The sequence below is a fragment of the Taurulus bubalis genome, assembly GCF_910589615.1.
Source record: "Taurulus bubalis genome assembly, chromosome: 3".
Classification (NCBI taxonomy): Eukaryota; Metazoa; Chordata; class Actinopteri; order Perciformes; family Cottidae; genus Taurulus; species Taurulus bubalis.
Genome location: NC_136591.1, coordinates 4,644,779 through 4,671,043, shown reverse-complemented (window position 1 = coordinate 4,671,043; position 26,265 = coordinate 4,644,779). Strand labels below are relative to the sequence as shown.

At 42.2% G+C, this 26,265-nt stretch overlaps 1 protein-coding gene across 1 annotated transcript in view; it reads right to left on the bottom strand.

Annotated features, from left to right (window-relative positions):
- Window positions 1–2,287: 2,287 nt before the first annotated feature.
- cep85l (centrosomal protein 85L) overlaps window positions 2,288–26,265 on the bottom strand; it is a gene marked incomplete at its 5' end in the record, with an annotated part of 46,582 nt that continues 22,604 nt past the window's right edge. The window contains 12 exons of the mRNA XM_079215187.1: window positions 2,288–3,041; window positions 4,958–5,138; window positions 6,901–7,008; window positions 9,382–9,432; window positions 9,524–9,641; window positions 11,100–11,254; window positions 11,431–11,583; window positions 11,922–12,074; window positions 12,166–12,283; window positions 13,334–13,419; window positions 14,829–15,694; window positions 16,913–17,074. Coding sequence (XP_079071313.1) covers window positions 2,878–3,041; window positions 4,958–5,138; window positions 6,901–7,008; window positions 9,382–9,432; window positions 9,524–9,641; window positions 11,100–11,254; window positions 11,431–11,583; window positions 11,922–12,074; window positions 12,166–12,283; window positions 13,334–13,419; window positions 14,829–15,694; window positions 16,913–17,074 — 2,315 coding nt within the window. The 3' untranslated portion in view covers window positions 2,288–2,877. The remainder of the gene's footprint in view (window positions 3,042–4,957; window positions 5,139–6,900; window positions 7,009–9,381; window positions 9,433–9,523; window positions 9,642–11,099; window positions 11,255–11,430; window positions 11,584–11,921; window positions 12,075–12,165; window positions 12,284–13,333; window positions 13,420–14,828; window positions 15,695–16,912; window positions 17,075–26,265) is intronic.

The following is a 26,265-nucleotide window of genomic DNA, read 5'->3' as shown; positions in this document are numbered from 1 at the left end:
GGTTCCAGTTTGGTTTCTTTGTAATACATTTGGAGTATTATCTTATTTTTACGTCATCCGTGCCTTGTAAGCAAGACCCCTGACTGCTGATGCTGATGACACGTTCATCATCTGGAAGATAACGTTAAATAGTGTAAAAAAACTGCCGAACAAAGTGTTAATAGTTTATAATAATCTTCCAATACTGTGCATATATCACCAAGTACGATCTTAGTGAGTAAAATTGTTGTAGAGAAAACGACTTTATTGATTAATTTGTGGTTGGTTCCATAGGGACAGATGCAGCACAATGTGAACAGACAACTGACAGCAGCTATAGTCACCATAGTGACCGTCACAATCTGCTTCTCCAGTCATCTCACCTGGCAAAGCGTCACCACCTGCACATAAGGATTGTGTAACATAGCAACGTGTGGAAATAAAGCCAGTGACTGCTCTATATCATATCCTCATCATTAGTTCTCATCTCGCCTCAGATGTGATCCAGCCAGGAACAAATATGAAACCAAGCATGGAAGAAGCTGGGTGGGCTGCTTTTTATAGTCGATATTGAGGTGACCGTGTCACCTAATGAAGCTCTATCGCGACTTCAGTCGGGAGACCAAACTCTTGCAAGCCCGTCATTTATTCCTCACGTCTGCCATCACGTCTCACGCATGCGCACTACGTGTTTACATGCTGTCATTGTTTGGGCTGTCAATCATGACACCAGCTGTAGATCAGCTGGTCTCCTCTGACCAATAAGCACAATGAAACCATGACATTGTCAGCCTGTCATCTGGCTGCTGTCTCTTTAGACATGTCTCTCTACTTCAGTTCATTCATGTTGCTGTTATGCACTCCTCCACCCAGTCTTCATCAGGTCCATCAGCTTCATCATCATCTTCATCACCACCACCAGGTCTGGACTCCACGGGGATTCATCTTGTTGCTGATCGGGTCAGACGGTCCTCAAATACAGATCTCCCTGTAGAGTCCGCACCAAAGACTCTGAGACTTTATCATCACATATCTGTTAACAATAAACTATCCTTTCTTTATTCGACTGGTCTCTCCTGATTGAAATGATAAAGGCTGAAGACAACACTAAAAGAAACGCTATATTTTGTATTTTATTAGGGGAAAAAGCAAATTGTATTCTGTTGTAAGAAACTGATTTTCGTAGCACTCATAACTTGCTGGATCCTTGGCGCCATAAACATTTACACACCGAGCAATATTCCTGGTTGGAATCAAATAATAAGGCAAAGTCAACAATTGGTTTCTGGTTCATTTACTGCTCTGTGATGACTTTCGTCTCTGACTACTCAGCAGCTTCTCTCACTCACGTCATGAATAAATATATCTATCCATCGTATTAAGTTGACTGGCAAACCCGCTGGAGTTTTGCAGTAGGAAGAAAGGAAATGTAAGTTCTAATGTGATGGTGTTAAAACCATCTATAATGTTATACATTGAATCTGTGACATCCTATATATAATTTAAATGTGTGAATATTCTTTTCATTTTTGGAAAATTACTCATAAGAAACAAATCAGAAGTTAACATCATGAAAGAAATAGACATCTGTTGCAATAAGACATCACCAATAAACAATGATATATAAAGATGACAAATTCTGCAAAGTTAACTTAGAAATGCTAAGATCCATAGGAATGGGAAAGAAGCCCAACATACAGGTCCATGTATGTTGATTAGAAAAGAGAAGGCAGGGTAACTGTTATTACAGTCAGCCTTGATTGCCAAATAAATGGTTATTTTTATAGTAAATTATACTTTTTCAAGTATATCAAAGATGCCTTGCAAAGACGGTGAGTTTACAGAGTTGTGTGATGCTGATGTTACGCGTGATTAGCTGGAAAGAGTTCATCTTTAGACAAATCTTCAACTCTTACAATCAATTTCTATAGAGATGTTTGGGACTTCTTAAAAGACACATTCTGACATTTCTTTCCACTCTGTATAGTAGTAGTAGGTATAATAACAGGTACATCTAAAAAAATATGATACATTATATATAATTAATTAATAAGCAGTCCCTGTTTTGATCCATGTTTTCACATCATCCTTAAATGGTACAAACTAATGAAATGATATGAACAAAACATATCTGACAGTTTATTTGTTTGACAGATCGGGCTTGATAGTGGAACTAATTCATTCTCTAACTTGTTTGGGTGCTCAGTAGACTAAATGCAGTTAGCTCTTTTAGCTCCTTTGGCTGGAAGATTCCCCCGATGCTAACTGGAAACGATAAATGGAAAATTAGACAGAACATGAAGCCAAATAAATGTGTTGACACATAATCACTGAAACAGTTTAGTTTTCTTTTGGTTTGACAAACAGCTAAGTAATCAGCTGATGAGTCATTAGTGCATTATGTATTGTCTGCCTATTGATTACAAAAGAGTCCTAGTTGACTTTCATCCCGTGTTTATCAGCACATCTGCACAGTTCGTATTGCTTTTTCAGACAATACGGTTATTAACGTCTAGAAGTCTGATATGCAGCACAGGAGCTGAAGCTGGTCAATATACATATCCAGTTTGAACATTCATATTTATTGTATCAGTCACATCACAAATGCCTGAAGCTTGTAGTACTTATTTAAAACATAAAAAGCTGAAAATACATCATTGATATAGCACGTTAGAAAATTGTTATGGTGAATGTGCGAGCAAACAGTTGCACATTTACAAATCTGGCAGATACGAATAAAAAGCTTCAAAAAGCAGAGGAGAACTGCAGTTTCTTTGTCAGTTTCGCATTACATAGGATTTGCTCCATTGTCAATATAAAAATATTTAGTACTGCACATTATTCCCATTAGTCCTTAAAATCCTTGAAAGTTTGTGAATTTGAAAGAAACGCCGGGTGTCACTGTGAGACACAGCTGTCAGCCTTACACTGAGCGTAGCGGTCTGAGATGCTTTTCCTCAGGTCATCAATGTCTTTCCTGAGCTGGCCGACCTCGTGCAGCTTGAACCGCACTTCTTCCTCCACAACTCTGCAGTCACTGTCCTCCGCCGAAACACTCAATGCTGTAGAGGCAATACAGTGCAAAGCGTTACTGATAGAAACATTTACTCGACACTTGGTGGTAAAATCATTGATCAGGAACATTTATTCTTCGAAGAAGAAGCAGAGTCAGAATCACAACATGATATGTCAATTGCGTATCCTGGACTGCTCAAAGAATGAGAGAAGTAAATACATATGTTATCAATAGACAGAGGGCCGCATGACGTCTTCATGGCTCCATCATGAGCCACCGCCTGTCTTTCGATAGATTGGCTGGTCAGGGCCAAAGTCACAAGGCTGCCAACCATACTGTTCCTAAACAGAGACATACTGATAAATCAGTCTCCTGACTCTATCAGATGACCAGCCAAGGATGTGTAAGCATTTAACATGAATGTGAGAGTTCAATCAAAAGTCACTGGCTTTATTAATAATACAACTAACTAATGAACCTGGCTAATGATTCTGAAGGTAACATCAAAAACAGTACTTAATCAAGAGTAAATACGTTTTTCTTCTAACAGTTACCAAAAGGTAGCAGATAATATACAGTGTGCCAAACAGTGTGTATACCGGAGCCAAAAACGCAAGAGGAGAGATGTTGATATGATTGTATCAGTATGGAGATCAACAAAAACGTTTTTGTTTGGTCCAAGGTAAGATGCTAAACATGTTAGCTACAAAGTTGGTTCTTCAACCAACTTTGTAGCTAACATGTTTAAGTGAATGATCATTAATGATCATTCATTTATTCATTAATGTATTAATATGATATTCAGAGTATGGAGCAAGCTCAGGGTGTGCAAGCAATATCCTGGCCCTCTTAAACAAATGGAAAAGTGTGGTTTTGTATTAGATAATGAAAGCTGTAGGGATTCATAATTTACGTTAAAAAGTTCTTAGCTTCTCTAATTTAGCTTTAAAAAAAAAAAACAGAAACATTGTTGTTCCTGTATATGTTTGTACTTTAGTTTAGTAGTCAAGACATGGAGTGTAGACGTTTGCATTTGAGTGAGGATTTTCCTCAATTTGAATGGCTTCTTTATTCTCAATAATCCACCGACAAATTATGTTGTCAATGTAACGTTAGCTCTCCAATATGTATCGTAGCACTTCTTGTCTACTTCTCTCTGATATTTCAGAACAGTTATTCCAGAAGTCTGCTATTATCTCCTTTGGAATATCTCTCACTGATTTGACATGAAAGCTTAGCGAAAGGTCGATTCAGGAATGAGGAAGAGAGGTAACAACTGGGATGTAGTTTAAAGACTTGTACTCTTACAGCTTATAACCAAGCAGTACAATATTTTGCTACGACGTGGCACTAGTTACTTTAACAGAAGACAACGTTGAGAGATCATAGATTGCTGGAATGGACCAGATTGGTGACAAATCTCTTTGTATGCACATATGCAGACTTTGAAGTGCTTTCTCATTAAAGAAATAGTCTGACATTTGGAGAAATGTGCTTTTTTGCTTTCTTGTGAGATGGGATAACCGATAGCCCTCTTTGTGTGTTCAGTGCGGTGATGGTCAGGATGTGCTTAGCTCTTAACATGTTACATCTCTTAACTAATTTACTTAACTAATGAACCTATTCATTAACATTTCCTCTCCATTTTTCTCTTCAATTAATTTGTTTAGAAATTGATACAGTGATACCTTTTACCTTTAAGTGCACAGGGAATCTAAATATGTGAGGAAATGATTTAATAATGAAAATCAGAAAGACATCCATGAGTGTTCAGTTCTTTCGGCATTGAGTCAACGTTTAATTGGACATGATTCATAGGCTTTGATGCTCCACAGTTGCCCTTCACTCAGACATAACATAACTCAGATCATCGAAATGAAGAGACAGCCTTTGTCCCTATTTACCGTTACTCAAAGCTCTGCATAAAGATGTATGTGTGTGTATGCGTGTATTACCACATACATTTCATGCCCAGTAGCAGTGACAAGCTGGGCTCTTTCCCTTGTGCTCTCTGAGCCAATATGCTGCAGAGCGCCTGGAGGTCCAGTAGACACAGGGACATCTCTTTCAGCAGCCGGCCTACTTCAGGCATTCCGGCATCGGACCGGGGAAGCACCAACAGTCCTTCATACACCTGCTGCTGCTTTTCAGGGGGAAACAAAAAGGCACATATTTTAGATGCATGCAGCAGGAAACCCGACCCTCAGGGATACACCAGTCCAACGTTCCTTCTCCAGATATATTGTATTGATCATATGTAAGTGCTACCTTTGTTATAGTCTCCATATCTCTATCTCTGTATGCAATCATCCCTCTGTAAGTAACACGCTTTGTGTAACTACACATCATCATCAGTGGACCTATGAAAAAGACTTATGACACAATGACTCTAGGTGCTCCTGTGATATTTGCACGTATATAAATTAGGTACATGCTGATATTTGGCAAAAAATGTACCCCTTTCTATGCAAATTAGTTGGGGTGTCCCCAACCCATTCTTTGTGAATTTGCCTTTGAGCGTGCAGGAAAAATAATAATATATTAAAATAATGTTGAAAAAAACAAAACAAAAAAGGTAGGAATCACTGATGATGTTAGGAAGCTAGGCTAACTAGTTTCATTATAGCATGACGCATCCTCCCAAATGTTGATTGTTGTGAAGAGACCACTAAAGCTACTACTACTAATTTCATATACAGTGGGAAAACTGTGAAAATGACAATTAGCACAAAGCGTTTACATTTATTTAAAATAGGCCACGCTTGTAAGTCTTTTAAACGTGGCAAAGTTGGTTTTGATTGGATGGATGAAATGTGCTGGATCATCTTTGTCCAAAGAAATACAAATGGGGCAAACCTTTTGAAGCCCATATGACTGGAAAACAATGGAGAGAAAGAGGGAATATATCCATCTTGAAGAAGGAAAGCAGGAAAAACTAATTTTGATAATTATTTTTGCTTAGTAAATGGCAAACTGGTGGTGTAACCCAAACATCAAGTGCTAGGCCATAGTAGAATGACATGAGCTGTATTTTTGACCTCCCTACAGTAAGATACAATCCTGCTGTAATGCCAGAAATAAAAAAAAACACTGGAAAAATTGCAACAGTGTTCGCTGGTTTATAGATTTACAACCAACGCTACACGCTACAATAGTCACAGGACTGATGAAAGCTGTTAATATCATTAACATTATCATTAACTCATTTTTATAAAATGGTTTTTAATTTGTTTTTCTTCGTTGAAATTCATTGATTTATTTTTAAGATTTTCATTCATTACCCATGTCTCTATTTCTTGTCCGCATTGAACTTTCTAATTTGTAATTGCCCTGTGTACTTTATGTCTGTGAAGCACTTTGTTTTTGTTAAGACTTATTAAAGGTTTCTGTTAATATTATTATTATGATTAGGCCTATGCCCATTTTCACAAGTGTATTTTCCTTGGTTTTGGATGAACCAATTACACCTAGATGGGTCATACCTAAAGATGGGTGAGCCACACATCTTCACTAAGGTAACTGTTTCTATCCCTTCTGATCTTTTGGGCCAGCTGTGTCCTTCTCTACACACTGCCTGGTTAAGAATACCTGAAGCACACTGGCCATGGGTCTAGTTCACTACTTCACAGCATATAGAAAGTAGGAGATTTCACTGCTTATAGGCATAGGTGTTTTTATATGTGACACATGACTCTTTAAGAGTTGGTGTGGTTTAATACACAAAGTTCAGTTCAGATCAGTTTGGATTGTGCTTCAATTCAATTGTGCGTCAATTCTAGAAGACATCTGAACAACCTAAGCTTAGTCACTAGCACTGTCAGTAACCATGTCCACCCTCAGCTCATAATATCTTTTACAGCAAGATTGATAGAAAAAACGGAAGTTAACACTTCCAGCACTGATACCTGAGGGACGGCTCTAGATGGGGAGCCCAGGCTGTCGTCCTCTTCTAGCGGATAAGCCTGTTGTCGATGAGAAAGGCCTCCTCTCTTTTGCAGTCTTGTACTGGTGGCCTAAGAAAGCACAGAATGTGACAGGTAAGCCAGGCTTATTTTTTACAGGAAGTATACAGCATGTGTATGAGGTGAGAGATGATGGCTTAACCCTAACCTAAAAAGGACATTTCAGGTTGAGAGGGGGTATCCTCAGGACCCTACCCAAATCCTCTCAACCAATCACAAAACACTGCTTGAAAATTGCTCTGTTCAACACCCGGTCACGAAGCAACAAAAGCCTAATCATCAAGAATTCATTACCGACAACAACCTTGATATCCGTTCTGTATCACTGAAACTTGGCAAAAACATCTGGACTACAATGCACTAAACCAAACCATCCCCACTGGATAGCGTTACCTGGACAAACCACGCCCTGATGGCCGCAGAGGAGGAATCTGTCTACCGCCAACACATAAAAACCAGCCTGACAACCATCCAAGCCCCATCCTCATTTGAACACCTGACTTTCAAACTCTCTGGTCCTAAACCTCTGGTCATCTCAATTATCTACAGCCCCCCCAAACCTTACCCTACCTTCCTCTCTGAAAAAAACAGACCTTCCCCTGCAGGTGGCTAATCGTGATTTGCAGGGCAAAACTAAACTATCAACGAATAAATACAAATTAGAAAAAGTCACGGAGAAAAATAGATTCTTCGTGGACGTATTAATTTGCTTTCATTGCCAACGATGCTGGCTGACCTGTGTGCTTGATATGTGGCGAGAAATCACTAAATGTTGAAAGACTCTTCCAGAACAAGCACACAGCATCTGCTGAAAAGAATCAAGCTGCAGATGATCGAAGAAGAGCGATTTCTCAACTGCTGCAGCAAACTAAGCAAAGTAGAAATACTTTCACAAAGTGGATCACGTCTCCAAACTTGTGGGCGACTGTTGCCCAGTGGTAAGCAGGGTCGTCCTTTAAGGATCGGCGGTTCGATCCCCGGCTCCACTAGCCCATGTCGATGTGTCCTTGAGCAAGACACTTAACCCTAAACTCCGGTGTAGTGTAATGTAAGCGTAGCAAAATATATGCGTTTTAAAATGGGAACCTCACGTGAGGAGGACAGGGATCGAACCTGATGCCTTGCGGTTACAGGACGAACACTCTGCCACATGAGCCACAAATATAGATCGGACTCATGATCTGCATAGTTGTGTTTTTAATTGACCTCAATGTAGCCGACACATGACTATTTTGTTCTCCTCTTCATTTGATAGTTTGATAGTTATAACAGGTTAAATAGCAATAACATGTCTTTATTCTTGTTCTATAATTTCATAAACACAACAAACTATAGTTTTTGTAATATAATATGACTATATATAAAACTTTATAAGCTGTGATATCAAATAGCTTTTGCGGCTCCAGACACATTTTCTTGGGTGGGGAAAAGGGGCAAAATGGCTCTTTGGATAGGAAAGGTTGCTGACCCCTGACCTAGCATGATCATGGACATTGACCTCCCAGAGCCCAAACAGACGCGCACCATGACCCTCCGTAATATCAAGTCCATCTCTACCCCTCATCCCTGTCAGCTTGTCTCGCTGAAAAACTCTCCTCCCTCCAGCCCTTGTTTAGCCCCTCCCCTACAGACCTGGTCCACCTCTACAATAGCACTGTCCCTCTCAAAACCAGAACTGTTTCTTTCAACCATAATGGCCCCTGGTTCACACCTCCAACCTGGGATCTGGACCCGATCCCTTCCACTTTAGTCATGGACCTCCACCCGCTCCTCCTCTCTGTCATCAACTCTTTCCTGTCTACTCGCTCCGCCCCCCTCACTCTCAAACTCGCCTCAGTCACACCCATCCTCAAAAAGCCTGGCCTGGATCCTGACATCCTCAACAACTACAGACCCATCTCCAATCTGCCTTTTCTGTCTAAAATACTGGAACCTAATATTGCCGACCAACTCAAAACCCACCTGGACTGCAACCAACTGGATGAACCATTTCAATCCGGATTCAGATCTCATCAGAACACAGAAACAGCCCTTATCAAAGTCACCCAATGACCTCCTCCTCTTCTCTGATGACCACTCCCTCAACATCCTCATCCTACTGGACCTCAGTGCAGCATTTGACAGCATCACCACTCCATCCTCCTCTCCCGTCTTGAGTCCTTCCTCCACATTACTGGCACAGCTCTGGTTCAAGTCATACCTCTCCGACTGCCAAGTTCATTATCATCAATACATCCAAGTCTGACAGACCCAGTCCCTCAAGGTGTCCCCCAAGGTTCAGTCCTCGGCCCCCTCCTCTTCCTCCTCTACTTGCTCCCCCTTGGCAACATCCTGCGCCACCACAGTCTACACTACACTTCTTTTTTTCTGTGGAGCCCAAAGTTGTGAAGCTCTCTAAGTGTGTGCATTTGTTTGTTACTCTACCGTTAGCAGCATGGTCAGTCTATCAATCCGTTCATTCTGATTCTCAATTAGCTGGTAGGGAGAAGGAATAACATGTTAATGAATTTTGACTTATTTGTGTATGTGTGCATGCATTTGTGCATGTGTGTGTTTAGGATGTTACCCTGCTGCTGTGGTCTTGTTGTTCCAGGAGTTGAGTGTTTTCCACCTCAAGCAGCTTCTGTTCCTGCATGGGCAACCTCACCCCATCGTCCAAACAGTGCTGCACCTTCTGCTGCAGGCTTTACCAAGACAAGATGTTGGTTACAAAGAGAGACAGACAGACAGACACGTACAAGAGAACATGTTGAGAGCAGTTTTGTCATCTAATGGAGAAGGAGTTTGTTAAAAATGTATGCAAAATAATTTTAAGGCCCAACAGTATGTAAACCTACATTAAATTGACTGGTAGAGTAAATTCTGGTAATCCAACAAGTTGCTTGAGACAGCTATGGTATCATATCTGTAGTGATTCAGAATTTACTAGAAAGAGGAAGACGCAAAAGCATGATGGGTGCTGCTCGGAGGATGGATGATAGATGCAATTGAACTCAGACTTAATTTATGTATGTTCAGATCCTGGCCTCTCCTTCCTAGATATATAGATGTCTGTTTTATGCTGATGATCTGGTTATACTGTCTCCAACTGAATACGGACTACAACAACAGCTGGACATAGTAGAACATTTCAGAACTGGGCCCTGGCAGTAAATATGAAAAAACCTTGACATCCTTTCAAAAGCTCCCCAGATGTCAGAAGAACAAATACCAGTTTCATAAATAACCAAATCACTGAATGTAGTATGAGCTATGCCTACCTTGGTTTAACCATAACAGCATCAGGGAGTTTGAACATAGAAACAGTGAATACAGCTTGAAGAGCTTTAAATGCAATTATTCCAATTAAAATCTCTCTTAAAATATGTGATAGTGTCATCCTGCCCATTGCGCTGTACAGTAGTGAACTATGGAGTCATAGCTAAACCTGTTGGGACAAACATCCAACATAATCTTTACATGCAGAATTCTGCAGTTACATTTGACTCAAAAACACAAATAAATGCACGTGGAGCAGAATTAGACAGAGGCCCAATGATACTTAACATGCTTGACCTTGAATCCACGAGACCCCCCTCCACTCCAAAGCCCTCCAAACCCAAAAGCTGAGCCCAGAAAATAGTCCCCTATGTCGACTGCCACTTCAACATTCAATTAAATATATATAGTTTTTAATTTAATAAGGTTTAAGTTTAAATGGTGTCTGTAGCTGAACGCATACAGCACCTTTAGGCTTTCAGAATTGGAGAACTTTAAGAGGATTTGAAGATTGTCTTTATTAAGCTTCAATATATTTTTTTGTATGTAAAGCTTAATGATTCAAAATGTTTAAAAGTTAGAATATATAATATTTTGGCCCATTATAATACATGATATTGTAACGGACTGGGTGACATGTAATGTTAATCTGTTATGTTAAGAGTGTTAATGTGTTTACAGGAAGAAGTTGTTAAGCTAAGATGAATGGTTATTGCCTTTACTTAGTTTCAGGATGTCGAATACCTGTGATGACTGACTCCTTATGAATAAAGTTTGCAGCTCTTTTGATTGGATAACACATTAAATTGGATAATTTTCTGGTTTTGCGTCTGTCCAAATCTGTTTTCCACCTTAAATCAGCCAAGACCAAATGGTTGATGTACCTTTGTACCGAGGCAATCAACTCTTTCTCCCTCATGGCCTGCATCTCCATCCTGATGTCTTTCTCCATCATCAGAGCGTATCCTTCTTCTAAACTCTTTTGTAATCCAGATGCTGTTTTTTTCAGATGCTTGGCTTTCTGCTGTACCTCCTCCTGCTGAGCACACACACACACACACACATTTTTTAATCCTTGTGTATAAAATGCACCTCCGGTTACATAGCAGACACTATGTAGCCACAGCCTGTGTGTGTGTGTGTGTGTGTGTGTGTGTGTGTGTGTGTGTGTGTGTGTGTGTGTGTGTGTGTGTGTGTGTGTGTGTGTGTGTGTACCTGCTGGGCCTGCGCCTGCACCTCGTCCAGCGTTGGCAGGTCAGAAAGGTATTTCTCCAGAGTCTCTATACGTTGCTGTTTTTCTTGGTTCTGTTCGCTCTCTCGCTGACACTTCTTTTTCAGACTGCTGATGTAGCGATCTCTTGTCTTTATCTGTGTAAAAAACACCTCATATGACTATTACACTGATGCTGTAATGCTGAATGTAATTAACTAATTTCAACATATTATAAAAAGCACATGCAAATGTTATAAAATTAAACACAAAATAGTTAATTTCATATTAGTTCAAATCAGTTGTCATATTTAGTAAATTAAATTATTAAAAAAGAGGTTAATGACAAAAACACTGTAATTTGCCCTTTAAATGGTAAAGTGGTATATATTTGTTTCCCGGTGGTTGTGTGTATGATCAGAAGGACTAGTTTCTCTGTTCACCATTTTTCTCTTGCTATACATGATTGAGAATTAATCACCAATCTTTGCTATACCTTTTCCTCTAGTTTTCTGATTTCCTCTGTATATTTTTGTGTGACTTGCTTGAAGAAATCGCTCAAATAAAGAACGTCCAGTTCAGCCACAGCAAGCTTCCTCCTAAGTTCTTCATCAGACGGCTGTTTGCATGGAGTTCTCATTGCTGATTCCTATTGGACAACCAGAATGTATTATGAAAAAAAAAAAATCACATTTTGAATTTGGATATTCATTCATCACACAGATGTGGCTGAGTGTTACCGTAGTGTTTTGACAGTGTGGGCCGTCAAACCACCCTCTTTGGCTCTGCAGGACCTGCTGTGCTCTGAGCTCATTCTCTCTGATCCGGGCATGGAGCTGCCAGATCTGCTGCTTTTGTCTGAAACACAGAATGTCTTCCTGCTTACTACATTGTTAACTGTAAATGCAACATATCTGAGAGCATCATACAGCAGAAATATGAATGAAGACAGAATGAGCAAGCTAAACCAAGCGGGGCACAACATTACACCCGGTCACAACATTACTGGAACCTCTCTAATCTGATCCACCCCACCTGCTCCACACAGCCAACACCTTGTGACAGGGGGCCTCTGGAGCTGTCAGTCAGCTTCCTGCTGGACTGATTCATCTCTGGTTCAGCTCCTTGCTCTCACTGACACTTGGATCAACCCAGAAAACACTTCCAGCCTTGCAGCCCTCCCTTCAGCCAACTCCCACAAACCCAGACTAGTAGATGTACTAAAGCACATCACAATCACACGTTACACATATTGAGCATTTTGCACAACCAGATAAGCAACATGAATGTATTGCATGACCCCTTGCATCAGATCAATAATCGATTGCACGCACTCTGCATCATATCATACTTCTACTCCTCTTTCCCGATGAGGATCTAACCCTGGCAACCTCCCACAACCCAACAACCTGATCCCCTTTCACCTTCTCCAGTCTAGAACTCCTGACCTTCCTTTCTTCACTCATCTCATTGATATCTTTGACATCTGGTTGTTTTCCTAACAACAGCTAGAGAGAACCCTCTTGTAAAGAAACCCATACTTAACCCTTCTGATGTAAAGAATTACAGACCTGTCTCTTCTTCCAGAACAACCTGTCTGTCAACCAGTCTGGTTTTAAGGCAGGCCACTCAACTGAGATTGATTACCCTAGCAAAACAGTAGCAACCTACACCACAGGGATTCATTGTTTTTGTGGTTCTATTTGTTTTCATTTGCATTAAATCGTAATGCAGTGACCTTTAGTTGTTTGTTATTTTTTCAGTACGGAACATCACATGTATTCCAACATGGAACAAGCGGGATTCAAAATCAAATTTCCTGTAATTTAAGAATAAGAAACACATAACAGAGACATGCGTAACAGTACGGTACTGTTGGAAGACCTGTTTGTGAATGTGTTGCAGTACCTATCTATCTCCAGCTCTCGATGTCTCAGCAGCCCCTCTTTAACCTTCACCAGAGAGCTGATAGGAAGGGAGGTCCCCATCAGCATCTGGAACAGACACAATGCACAAATACGTATTGACATAATGTAATGACATTAGTATATAATTCTTAGAATGTACACCCTGTAAGGATAAAGCTGTTTTTTGTATCGAAAGTAGTCATAATAATGCTCAGTAATTGATTGTATACAATGCTAAATCTGTGCTTTTGCTTAATAATACTTTAAAAAACAATTATCATGGGCTATTTTCATATTGAAACCCCTATAACTTCTGTATTCATATAATCATACCAATATCAACTTCAAATCCATCAGCTCTCAGAACATGAGAAGCAGGCTGCTGGGTGGTAAGAGAGGGGAAGGAGGTGTCAGGTTGGAACATCACTAGAATCTAACGCCTTCTGGGCTCAGAGCAACGCCATCGCTCAGTCTGAGCGTGAGGAGTGAACACCAAGAACTGACTCAAAAAACTAAGAAATATTTATCATACCATCCATATTTCAAAGCATGCAGAGCAGAAAAAGAGCCAATACCCTCTAATAATTCAAATGTATAAGCAAGCTATCACATTTGATCAATCCCTCTAATCTAGTCAACCCCACTCCTACCAGTACAAGGCCCTGTAGTGCTGAGTTTAACGCAGATAAGAGCAGCTAGTCCAAGAAAACAAAAAATATATAAAATGTTGGATAGAAACCACAAAATCATGAAGTAAATTGGAATTCTATTTGACCCTAAACCCATGGAGGCACAGTCCCTGACCTATGACAGGTCTAAGTAAAACATTGTACAGACTGAATGGACACAGAAACAGGCCCTCACAGGCAGAACGGACGGCCCAGGGAGCCCTGGCTGTGTTCGTGTTTTATTTTAAAAGAAAGCTGGAGGTAGAATCTAACTTTTTGGTGAGACATGTAAGGTTTTCTTTGAAAAAATAAATAATATACCGTATAAATAATATATACCCTGATTTTAACAGAGATCCTCAGAAACTGAAATTATATATGTGTGGTGAAAAATCAATGTGCAATAATAGCTGCAAACTATATTGGCTGCTACTACTACAAATTATGTATTAAATGTTTTCGATCGATGGAGCCCAATATTACTATTCAAGTCTCAGGTTTTGCAGACACAGTCATAGGTGAATCTTAGTTACGTGTCCAGCGCAAGTTGAATGCACTTCGGCAGGTCCTTTTATTACAGTACAGTTGCATTACTCATACTCATAGGACTGGAGATGTAGGACTAGTATTTTTTAGCTTTAGTTTTACTGTGGCGGCCTACATTGCGTTCTGGGATATTTTTTAGCAACGTTCTGTACAACTGATCACAAATCAGAAGAAAGCTAGAAAAAGCTTGACCAATTCTTAATAGCCCGGCCCAAGTGGTCTCAAGATCGGACTAAAAACCAAGATGGACTGGAGTTCTACGGCCTTAAATTTTCCTCTCACCTCATTCCGCCCTGGTTCCGGCTGATGTTCCTGTTGACATGACAATGGACCATCTCCACCACACCCATCTGTTCCAGTTGCACTGATTTGACAGAGCTGACCGCCCACCTCTACTTTTGGCCTGTACTCCATCTGCTCAGTTAGCCACATCTGGGTCCGAATTGCAGGCTGAATCGGGGAGACTCTGTCAGTCTTATGACCCAGTGTTGAGTCTGCTTGTTTGGGTATGCCGAGGCCATAAACATGTGCACCACCCTGAGCCACTTTAGCTCCTGGTAAGGCACTATAGTTCATGTCCAAACTGTTGTGTTTTACCGATGAGGACAGAGCTGAGGACAGGGACAGGTCTGTTTCCAAACCATTGGATCTAGTGTTGTGATTGCATCGGTAGCAGGGCCCAGCACCAGGTGAGCGTTGCAGCAAGCTATGGCAGAGCAAGGAGGAAGATAAAGGTAAATAAAGGTCCACATTTGAACCAAGGGTTTCCTTTCTGTACCCATATAGCAGACCTCGGTCCAGGGAGCCTTGTGAATCTGAGATGTACTGATTGCCTGATGTCCAAATGGAGCTCTTATCAGCCCCAGAGGACAACTTGGTGAGAGAGGACGACCTCCGGATGGGCTGATGGTCCTTCATGTCCAAACAGCTTGTTGCACCCAGGGGAGACATGGCTGGTGTAAGCAGTTGGCAAGACCTGCTCCAGCGACCAGTGCTGCTGGGGCAGGCTGGCATTCTGAAACTGGTGTCGGGTGAGGAGGATGGGGACAGCTTGACATGAACAATAGGGATGGCACTATCATCCTGGCCCACGGGATGCTGGGACAGCGGCTGGAAGGACAGATGTGTGGTACTGGAACTGGAGTCATCTGTAAGAAATACAGAATGTTAAAGACTTATGTCATACTACATCATCATCATCAAAACAATCATATAAGTAAACTTTAATATTTCAGCATCATACTGAAGGCTTTCATTAGTGGCCATAAAACTCCCTTGAACAAAATAGGAATTCCATCAATCCAAAATGCAGAAACTCAGAACTGGCTGAAGGTATATTAGTGTCACCAAGTGGTATTATTGTTGAGGTTGCTGCTGTTAAGACAACCAGATAACTCTAGCAGGGCATGGGCAACATTTGACAGGTTTTTCTACCTCGTTGTTGGTGTATAACGGTTTGCTGGCTATGTATGATAGCAATTGTGTGCAGCACTATTGCTGAAGCAAATTTTCCCCATTGGAGACAACATAGTATACAGTATATTTCAAAGAAAAAAGGTTCTACTGCCAGGCAGCAACCTCTGGTTTCAGTGCCTTAAACTTGCATTCTCCCTACTGGCCATCAGGGGACAACTCCTCTGGCTGGTCTCATAGCGCTAACGTTTTCCGTTAACATAGCGTTTGCTTTACGAGTATAAAAAAAAAAATTGTTTTTGAAAAGATTCAAAATGGCGGAAAATGTTGGGAAGTGGAGTTTAGGGGTCTCATTTTGTAGAGCAGACAACTGACATGTGTGTTGAATTTCTAGTGAATTGGTCATATGGGGTGAGGGGTGTGGCCTATCAAAGTAAAACAAAACTCTAAGGGGCCCCTAAAATATACATTTTTGAGCATGATAAAAGCTCCCCAAAAGCCAATTAATTTGAAAGAAGAAGAAGAAACCCTACAGTTTCAATAGGGCCTTGGCGGCCCGACGTTGTCGGTGCTCTGCATTTTATAATGGAAATAACATATGACTCTGTGACAGAATTTAATTAGTAGCCTATATTAATAGTAAGCCCTATATTTCTGACTATTAAAGTAATGCAACGACAACAATGCTTTCAAACCAATAGGCCTGACTTTGAGAAGTATTATACTAGTTTGAATATGTAGATCGGTCCAATATAAATCAATTTGGCTCACATTAAGGCCAGTGTTTTTAAAAATAATAACAAAAACTTCAGTAGACCAAGACATAACCCCCATTGGGACAAGCTCACACTTGCACACTCATGCCTAAGCAACAGACTCCATCATACATCTGGATACCTCAAACCTTTTGGAAAGAGAAAAACAATGCAGAAAAAATAGACAGGACATCATACCTTCCTGGCTGTCGGAGCAGTAAGTGCCAATGCCAGTATCCCCACTGTCAGACACTGTGCTGTGTCGGCGTCCACCACAGATACTGGTCCCAGGGCTGGGGAGGTTGCTGTGCCAGGCTGATTCGTGGCCAGGGACCCATCCTGGAGAACCACCACTGGAGCCTAAAATAAAAAAGTGAAGGCTACAGTTACAAAAACGTATCAGGTGGGCCGCTAGCCAATGTTTGATGAATCATACTAACAGAGACCAAGAAACAACTTATTCTGGCAGAAATTCGGACTCACTTTTTTTTATTCCAGTATTATTTTGGTAATACTGTTAAAACAATGTTGTGGGTGTTTAGGCAGCACTGTGTTTTTTTAAACTGTGAACAGTAGAAATACTGCGTCCTCGTTAAAAAGTAATCAGGAATCAGCACTTGGACATTTGATTGGCACAAACACGTGCCAGATTACTTGAGCATTATTATTACCAGATTATTTGATACAGGATCATCTGTGTTGGCTCCCCCACTGCACAGACTCATTTGAATGAATGAGGGGGCTGTGTTTGGTTTAAAGCGTGCCTTAAATCGGTCCTGGGTGCTTGCTTATTCATGCTGACCTTAGCTGACCTTACCTGATCTGACCTGCAAACTGTATGAACACCAAAGTAAATAAAGATGACAGCAGAAATGTTTCGAGCATTGCACCTGTTTAGTGCCTGCACGCTTGTGATCACCAAAACTGCAAAACTATGCTGGTCACACGTGAAAGGAGTCCAGACTTGCATTTGTGTCGACATAGTTAAAAGCTAACATTAGCATACAAACAGGCAAAAAAGGACAATGACAGCGATCTGATGTCTAGCAGGTATTAAATGTACCATGTTCAACATATTAATTAGCATGTTGGTGTATTAGGATTAGGTTATTAGCGCTTGTCTGCGGCATCTATTTTGAAGGGCACTGTCGTTGCATCCTGTGTGTGCAACGGTTTGGTTGAAAGAAATCCAAACAGCAGACACACTTCTCCAGCACAGCATTATGCTGGAGGTATGGTTGTGCAAGACTAATGCAAGACTAATTTGCACGTAAGACAAAGTACAACACTGACAAAATATCATTGGTTTCTCAGCCTCTGGAACATGAACATCGTATTGGCATGGCAGTTGAAGACCATAATGCTATAATGCTGTGTGTTGACACATGTGTTTGCACAGTGTGTGTTGCAACTATCAAAATAGTTGTCAATTTATTTTGTCCAACGGTTTATCCAATCTCCTCCAATGAATCGCCACCTTAACGTGGTGGAGGAGTTTGAGTGGCTCAGTGATCCTGGGAGCTATGTTGTCCGGGGCGTCAGCCCCTGGTAGGGTCTCCCAAGGCAAACAGGTCTCGGGGGAGAGCCCAGACTAAGAGCGATTCAAAAAACCCTGATGAATTGCAGCCCACGGACTAAAGTTACCTCGCCCGGACAAGAGAAACCGGGGCACCCTCCCGGAGCCAGACCCAGGAGGGGAGCTCGTCGGCGAGCGTCTGGTGGCCGGGCTTTCGCCCATGGGGCCCGGTCGGGCTCAGCCCGAAGAAACAACATGGAGCAGCAGTCACCCCGTGGACCCACCACCCGCGGGGAGAATTATCGGGGTCGGGTGCTATGCAGACCGGGCGGCGGGCCAGGCAGGAGACCTGGGCGAGCCGATCGCCGGCAGCATAGACTAGCTCTAGGGACGTGGAACGTCACCTCCCGAGCGGGGAAAGAGCCGGAGCTGGTGCAGGAGGTGGAGCGGTACCAGCTAGATTTAGTTGGGCTCACCTCCACGCACAGCATGGGCTCTGGAACCAAGCTCCTGGAGAAGGGTTGGACTTTGTCCTTTTCTGGAGTTGCCCAGGGTGAGAGGCGCCGGGCGGGAGTGGGGATACTCACGAGCCCCCGGCTGAGCGCCGCTATGTTGGAGTTTTCCCCAGAGAACGAGAGGGTCGCCTCCCTGCGCCTACGGGTTGCAGGGAGTAAAGCTCTGACTGTTGTTTGTGCTTATGCACCGAACAGCAGTTCGGAGTATCCGGCCTTCTTGGAGTCGGTGGGAGGGGTCCTGGAAAGGGCGCCGCCTGCCGACTCCATAGTTCTCCTGGGAGACTTCAACGCTCACGTGGGCAATGACAGAGAAACCTGGCGGGGCGTGATTGGGAGGAACGGCTTGCCCGATCTGAACCCGAATGGTGTTTTGTTGTTGGACTTCTGTGCTAGCCACAGTTTGTCCATAACGAACACCATGTTCGAGCATAAGGTGGCTCATAAGTGTACCTGGTACCAGAACACCTTAGGCCGGAGATCAATGATCGACTTTGTAGTCGTATCATCTGATCTGCGGCCGTATGTCTTGGACACTCGGGTGAAGAGAGGAGCAGAGCTGTCAACTGATCACCACCTGGTGGTGAGTTGGATCAGATGGCGGGGGAGTCGGCTAGAAAGACCTGGCAAGCCCAAACGTGTAGTGAGGGTGAACTGGGAACGTCTGGCGGAGGACCCTGTCCGGGAGGTCTTCAACTCCCACCTCCGGAAGAACTTCTCACAAATCCCGAGGGAGGCTGGGGACATGGAACCCGAGTGGACCATGTTCAAGGCCTCTATTGTGGACGCGGCTGCTCGGAGCTGTGGCCAGAAGGTCATCGGTGCCTGTCGTGGCGGCAACCCGAGAACCCGGTGGTGGACACCGGGGGTGAGGGAAGCCGTCAAACTGAAGAAGGAGGCCTTTCGGGCCTGGCTGGCCCAGGGGTCTCCTGAAGCAGCTGACGGGTACCGGCAGGCCAGAAGGGCTGCAGCTGCGATGGTCGCGGATGCTAAAACTCGGGCATGGGAGGAGTTCGGGGAGGCCATGGAGAAGGACTTTCGGTTGGCCTCAAGGAAGTTCTGGCAAACCATCCGACGGCTCAGGAAGGGAAAGCAGGGCCTACCCCAGGCTGTTCTCAGCAGGGGGGGGGGAACTGCTGACCCGGACTGGGGACATCGTCGGGCGGTGGAAAGAGCACTTTGAGGAACTCCTAAACCCGGCTAACATGTCCAGGTATGGCCAGTATGTCCAGTATTCCCGGATTCCCCTGACCACCTCACCACCTCCAGGAAGACTAGTGGTGTTTTACATCATGGGACATCTGTGGGGAATTCTGCTAAATGAACCTCCATGCTCCATTTCCTTTGACGATTCCATTCAACGTCATTATTTTTGAAATATTAACATTCAGCAGGGCACTAACTATAAAATAGTTATTATACTGGTAAAAGTAATGAGAACCGTCATTGTCATATTGTAGTACATTATTGCCACCACTGATCAATTTAGAAATGCATGTTCTCCAAATGAATAATAGTAGTAATTAAAAATATTAATTATCTCAATAAAATAACTCAATGATGCTTCTCTCTCTCCCTCTGAATATATATATATATATATATATATATATATATATATATATATATATATATATATATATATATCCCTGACTAATCATTAACTAATTTAGTCCGATTGAATTTCCTACCTTCATCACAGTTGCTGCTACTCTGTTCATTTTGCCAGGAAAACATCTCATAAACAAGAGTGTGTTGATAGCACGGTGTAGCAGCCTGGAGCCCAGTACCAGAGTATCACAGTACCAGAGTATCACAGTACAACAGTGCTACCGTACCACAGTACCAGAGTATCACAGTACCAGAGTATCACAGTACTACAGTGCTACAGTACCAGAGTATCATAGTACCAGAGTATCACGGTACCACAGTACCACAGTACCAGAGTATCACAGTACTACAGTGCCACAGTACCACAGTACCAGAATATCACAGTGCCAGAGTATCACGGTACCACAGTACTACAGTACCAGAGTATCACAGTATCAGAGTATCACAGTGCCAGAGTAGCACGGTACCACAGTACTACAGTACCACAGTACCAGAGTATCACAGTACCAGAGTATCACAGTACTACAGAGCCACAGTACCACAGTACCAGAGTATCATGGTACCACAGTACTACAGTACCACAGTACCAGAGTATCACAGTACCAGAGTATCACAGAACCACAGTACCAGAGTATCACGGTACCACAGGACTACAATACCACAGTACCAGAGTATCACAGTACCACAGTATGACAGTACCACAGTATCACAGAGCCACAGTATCACAGTACCAGAGTATCACAGTACCACAGGACTACAGTATGACAGTACCACAGTATGACAGTACCACAGTACCAGAGTATCACAGTACCACAGTACTACAGTACCACAGTATCACAGAGCATGCTAACCGAGGTGCTAGCTGCTGCTTGTAGCTGCTCTTGGTCTTTAAACCAGAATCATCAGATCTAGCTTGTCAGGCATCACCGTGTCGTCCCAAACCGGTATCTTAAGGGCGTCTCACCTTTTTTATTAGATTCGTGTCCATCTTCTAAATCACTTCTGTGCCACATTCCGTATGATTGTGCGCTTTATATAACAGCAGGAAAAACGACAAAACAGTCTGATCAGAGGACGATTAAAAATAACAAGGCCAAAATCTGAAAACACGGGTAGCCTACTCTATCATTCATTACATTGTCGTAGAAAATATCAGAATATCATATCAGGAATATACGTCTTCGGTCTCAAAAATATTGTCTTATAACGGTTTCATGCCTATAAATTAAGCCCGCACGTCTGGAGCTGCACGTCCTTTAGGAGGAAGCGCTCTCAGCAGACTCCTCCTCCGCAGTTGAGCTACGGGGGCTCAGAGAGCCCAAAAAGTACGGAGATAGACTTATACTTGTAATTCTTCCAATTTGATATAATCGGTCAAAAACAACATTATTTTGTACATTATATAAAATAGCATTATAACAACATCTGAAGTTATACTACTGTAGTGTTTTTTGATGAAAAGGGTTCTAAAATTATAATATTACCTAATAATAATCATTGACCTATAATAAAAACATGTTCTTCATTAGTCAGCTAAGATTATCACTGGATTTTTGTTCATGATATGTGATTTTACTGTACAGTTTTTGAGAAAATTATAGGCAAAGTCATCTCCAATAGTGTTAATAATCATAATTTCCTCATATTTGGACTTTGATTACAGGAATTACTTAAACGGTTTTAATAAACTTTCACTGCATTCTTGTTCACGATTGGCAAATTAATCTTAAATGCTTAATTACAGAACACCACAGGATGCCCCACGACAGGATAAGACACTTTGAGACAACACCTTGACACGACCAATTGACACAGTACAAAAACTATTTGCGTCCAGTCCACACACCTTATTCTCATCACCAGGTATCCCTATGCACTTTTCGGTTAATACGCCACCCTGTTTTCAATGTCAGAATTGCACGTTTTCTAAATTCACTCTATGTCTCCCTCAAAGATAAAAGAAAACAACAAAACTATATTATGGCTCCAACACACCAGCCCCTAATTGTTAAATGCACAAGGGCATTAACAATTCTAAACATATTTACATAATGCAGCCAATAAATCCATATTAAAATGAATAAATGTTGGAGAAAAAAATATTTCCTGTCTAATATATGCTGTTTCATGGCCTGTGACGTATGGGTGAACTCTCCCCTACTTAATGAAACTCTGTGTGACATCTGTATTTTCCTGGACAAAGAACATACACATCATTGTTGTTCTTATGGACATGACAGACACAAAACTATCTATGGGATAGCTGGGGGAAGGTTCACGATAAGTGCAAGACGTCATGAGGGCTTCTGTTGATTGTGAGTTTTATCTATTTAAGAGATAACTCTCCGAGTGATCGGAGAATAGTTTAGGATGTGCGATTTGTTAAGCATTACGTCGCATTTCTGACTCTGTTCCTTCTTTGCAAAGAATAATTGTCTTGATTAATGATTTTACAACCAGTGTCGAGTAGCAATTTTTCTAAGAATAAACAAAAATAAAAAAAGAGATGAAAGGGAGGTGTTCAGGTTGCTGTAAAGACTTGTGGGGAGATAGTTTTGAGATTTCTGAAGGATATATATTGCACTTGGCTTTTGGGATGGAGATGGGCATGTCAATGTCTATGGTGATACCCAGTGGTCAGAGATATTGAAGTTGAGGCTGGAGAGCTGAGGTACTGTGAGACCAGTGGAGTAGACCAAGGGTAAATAACAGAGGAGTGGGACCAGAGAGTTTTAAGGCAAGATGTTCAAAAGAATGAATGGCAGGAATGGGATTGGTGGTTGGAGTAATGTCCTCCCTGTAAACAGCAGTAACACCACCTATCCACCCCCCAGGACAAGATCTGTGGGAGCCAGTTTCAGGAGACGTTGCTTTGTGATAGGCTGTGAGGACTGGGTATGGGGACGGAGATTGGACAGATGCACGTGTTAGATGTGGCGACGCAACAAGGGAGTTTGGTTGTGCTAGGACCATAGGGATAGGATGAAGTATTCCATGTTGTTTGAGAATGTCCATGCAGTCCGGACGCAGGCGGTTGAAGTTGTAAAGATCTGACATGGATATGGCGGCGGCATGGTCCGGTTGGGGAGCGTGAATAGCGTTAGCGTGTGACCAACTGTTGGTATCAGCGGGATGATCCACAGCCCAACAGAGGGAAGACGCTAGCAGTCCGGCGAGGAGAGAGTGGTTAGCCCATCAGCCCGACAATCCTGCTCGGAGAATGGAGGTCAACCTGGTGCGGTGGTGGCTAGCGGAGACCAACCTAGGTCTGGGACAGAACGATCTTGGCAGGGTAAACAGGTGGGCTCGTGCTGGCTAGCAATGTGGCAGCCAGGGGTGAGAAGACTGACCGTTTCAGTTGCAGGACAATGGAGCAGTGCTTCAAAACACCTCACAAAATACCGGAGATTACATTGCGTTGAGGTTTACAATGTGAATGAGATTAGATGTCTGACTGTCCATTTAAAATAATTGCATGCCTGAGTCGAATAGCCAATTGTGACTTTATATCTCCATCCATCCATCCATTATCAGCCGCTTATCCAGGGTCGGGTCGCGTTGGCAGCAGGCTGACCCAGGCCTCCCTCTCACCCGCAACATTTTCCAGCTCATTCTGCGGGATCCCGACGCGAGCTGGGAGATATAATCCCTCCAACGTGTCCTGGGTCTTCCCCAAGGTCTCCTACCAGTTGGACGTGCCCGACGTGCCGCTTCACACTCGGCTGGTGGTGGTCGTGGTGCTGGTTGTGTTGCTGGTGGTGGTCGTGGTGCTGGTTGTATGGCTGGTGGTGGTCGTGGTGCTGGTTGTGTTGCTGGTGGTGGTCGTGGTGCTGTTGGCGGTGCTGGTTGTGTTGCTGATGATGATGCTGGTTGTGTTGCTGGTTGTGTTGCTGGTTGTGGTGCTGGTGGTGGTCCTCGCCCCTACTCTGCTAAAGTCATCAGGACTGCGCGTCGTTTAACCAGAAGGTTCTTGATCTGCTGTTCTCCCCAGATGCTCAGCAACAAACCTATGACTCGGAAGAGGACGTGGAAAACGTATCAGATGAAGAACAAGAAGAAGGCGATGATGACAACAACCCAGTGTGCGATGCATCATCGTCAGGAGAACAAGAAAAATAAGAAGCAGGAGGAGATGTAGATGAGGAAGAAGAAGTAGACGATGGGGAGGAATACGGCTCAGTGCACGATCCATCGTCTTCAGAAGAAGAAGAAGCAGAAGAAGAAGCAGCCGCAGCAGACGGAGATGACGCCTCTTGAGTCAAAAGACAGACCTTCCTGTCCATGTACAGGCTCCCATATAGGGAGACTTGTGCGCGTAGGTAGTTTCTAGATTTTTTTAATAAAGTGTCTCAGAACACCAGACTTAGACGTTTCATGATATTTTCATGAATACCTGATTGGACTCTGTCCAACCTGAAGTCGTTTTTTTTTTTGAGTGAGGCTCAATTTTCTCAAAAAAACTCAAATGACTTGTTATGTTTTTGTCTATCTTTAGCAGTCCAAGTGGCGTGAAATGAAGCACACAATGCATTGCAGTATGACGAGGGTGTGTCAGTATCTGTGTTTGGTCAGTAGATGGCAACAAAGTACAACATGTGACAGCACATATGAAGCGGTAGGATACTCCAGACCTGCAGTACATTTCACAATCTAAAAGTGACTCTTTTGAAGTTACTTGTTTTATAACTTACATTTTAGGCTTTCTACCATTTTTGAGAATGATTCAAACTAACGCATATTTAAGGTCTTCTGGTAGTTGGAAGAGGAGACTAAAAATTCTGATTGTATTTGGCTTACTCTGCTTTATTGAGATAATCAGTTATACTAACAGATACGTAAATGGGTAAATTCATTGGTTTATTAATACAACATTATTTACTTTAAATATGTTAAAGCAGTGGGGGCCTAAGCAATGAAGTAATAGTGATAACAGTAAAATATATTAAAGGAAATAGCTAGAATCATAATACAGAAGGAAAGGATTGTGTCAAAATAAATATTTCTTTGCATAAAGAAAAACAATAATGTATCTTATTAATTTAACATGTAAACTGCAGTTTCTCCATGTATAGTAAACCTATTATTATTATTATAACCGATTTATTATTCTACCTTTTTCCCTCTTCTTTTTCAAGTATATTTGGGAACAGAAGAGATTTGAGCCAATTCTTTTTTAAACAACAAAGTTTGTTTGGTTTCCCTGGAGTATTACATTATGAAACAGGCTTTACAATCACAACCTAAAAATACAAGGACATATTTGTTGTTATTGTCTCCGGTTCCCCCGGTATGCTCTGTGAAACTTTCTTTCTGTTGTCTCTCGTTCTCCCCGTCCTCTGACTCGAAAGATATTGCTCTCACAGTTATTGTAGATGCATTAGAGCAGAATAGTTGAGCACTGTGATGTTGTGGTAGATTAAAATGGTTGTAAAGTATTTGTTCAGTTGCAAAGTCACTAACTACTTCCATAAACCAGGATTTTACTCTTACAACCATTCATTATTTGTCTCCTCCAATGTTTATAAAACTACCACCCATTGAATTGTATTGACAGTCCTTGTCTTGTAAATTATGTTGTAAAAATGTATGTAAATTAAAAAGAAAGTATAAAAGCATAAATAAAAACTGGGTAAACTGGATAAAGAGTTTTTTCCCCTCTACTGTGTCCCTGGTTTTTGGGTGAAACGAGTCTGGGGGTCTTTAGATGGAGACTGTGGCCACTTAGGGAAAAGATTTGACCGTAATAGTCTCTGAATTTCTCTCACTCTCTCCGATAAAATATTAAAGTTAGCTGTGTTGGAGGCCCTCCATGTCTCTCTACAGACCACAATCAAGGCCCGTGCAGTTTTATTGCAGTTTTATTTTCATATTGTCCAAGAAATCTCAAGACTCCCTCCTGTGCCCGTTGCCATAAA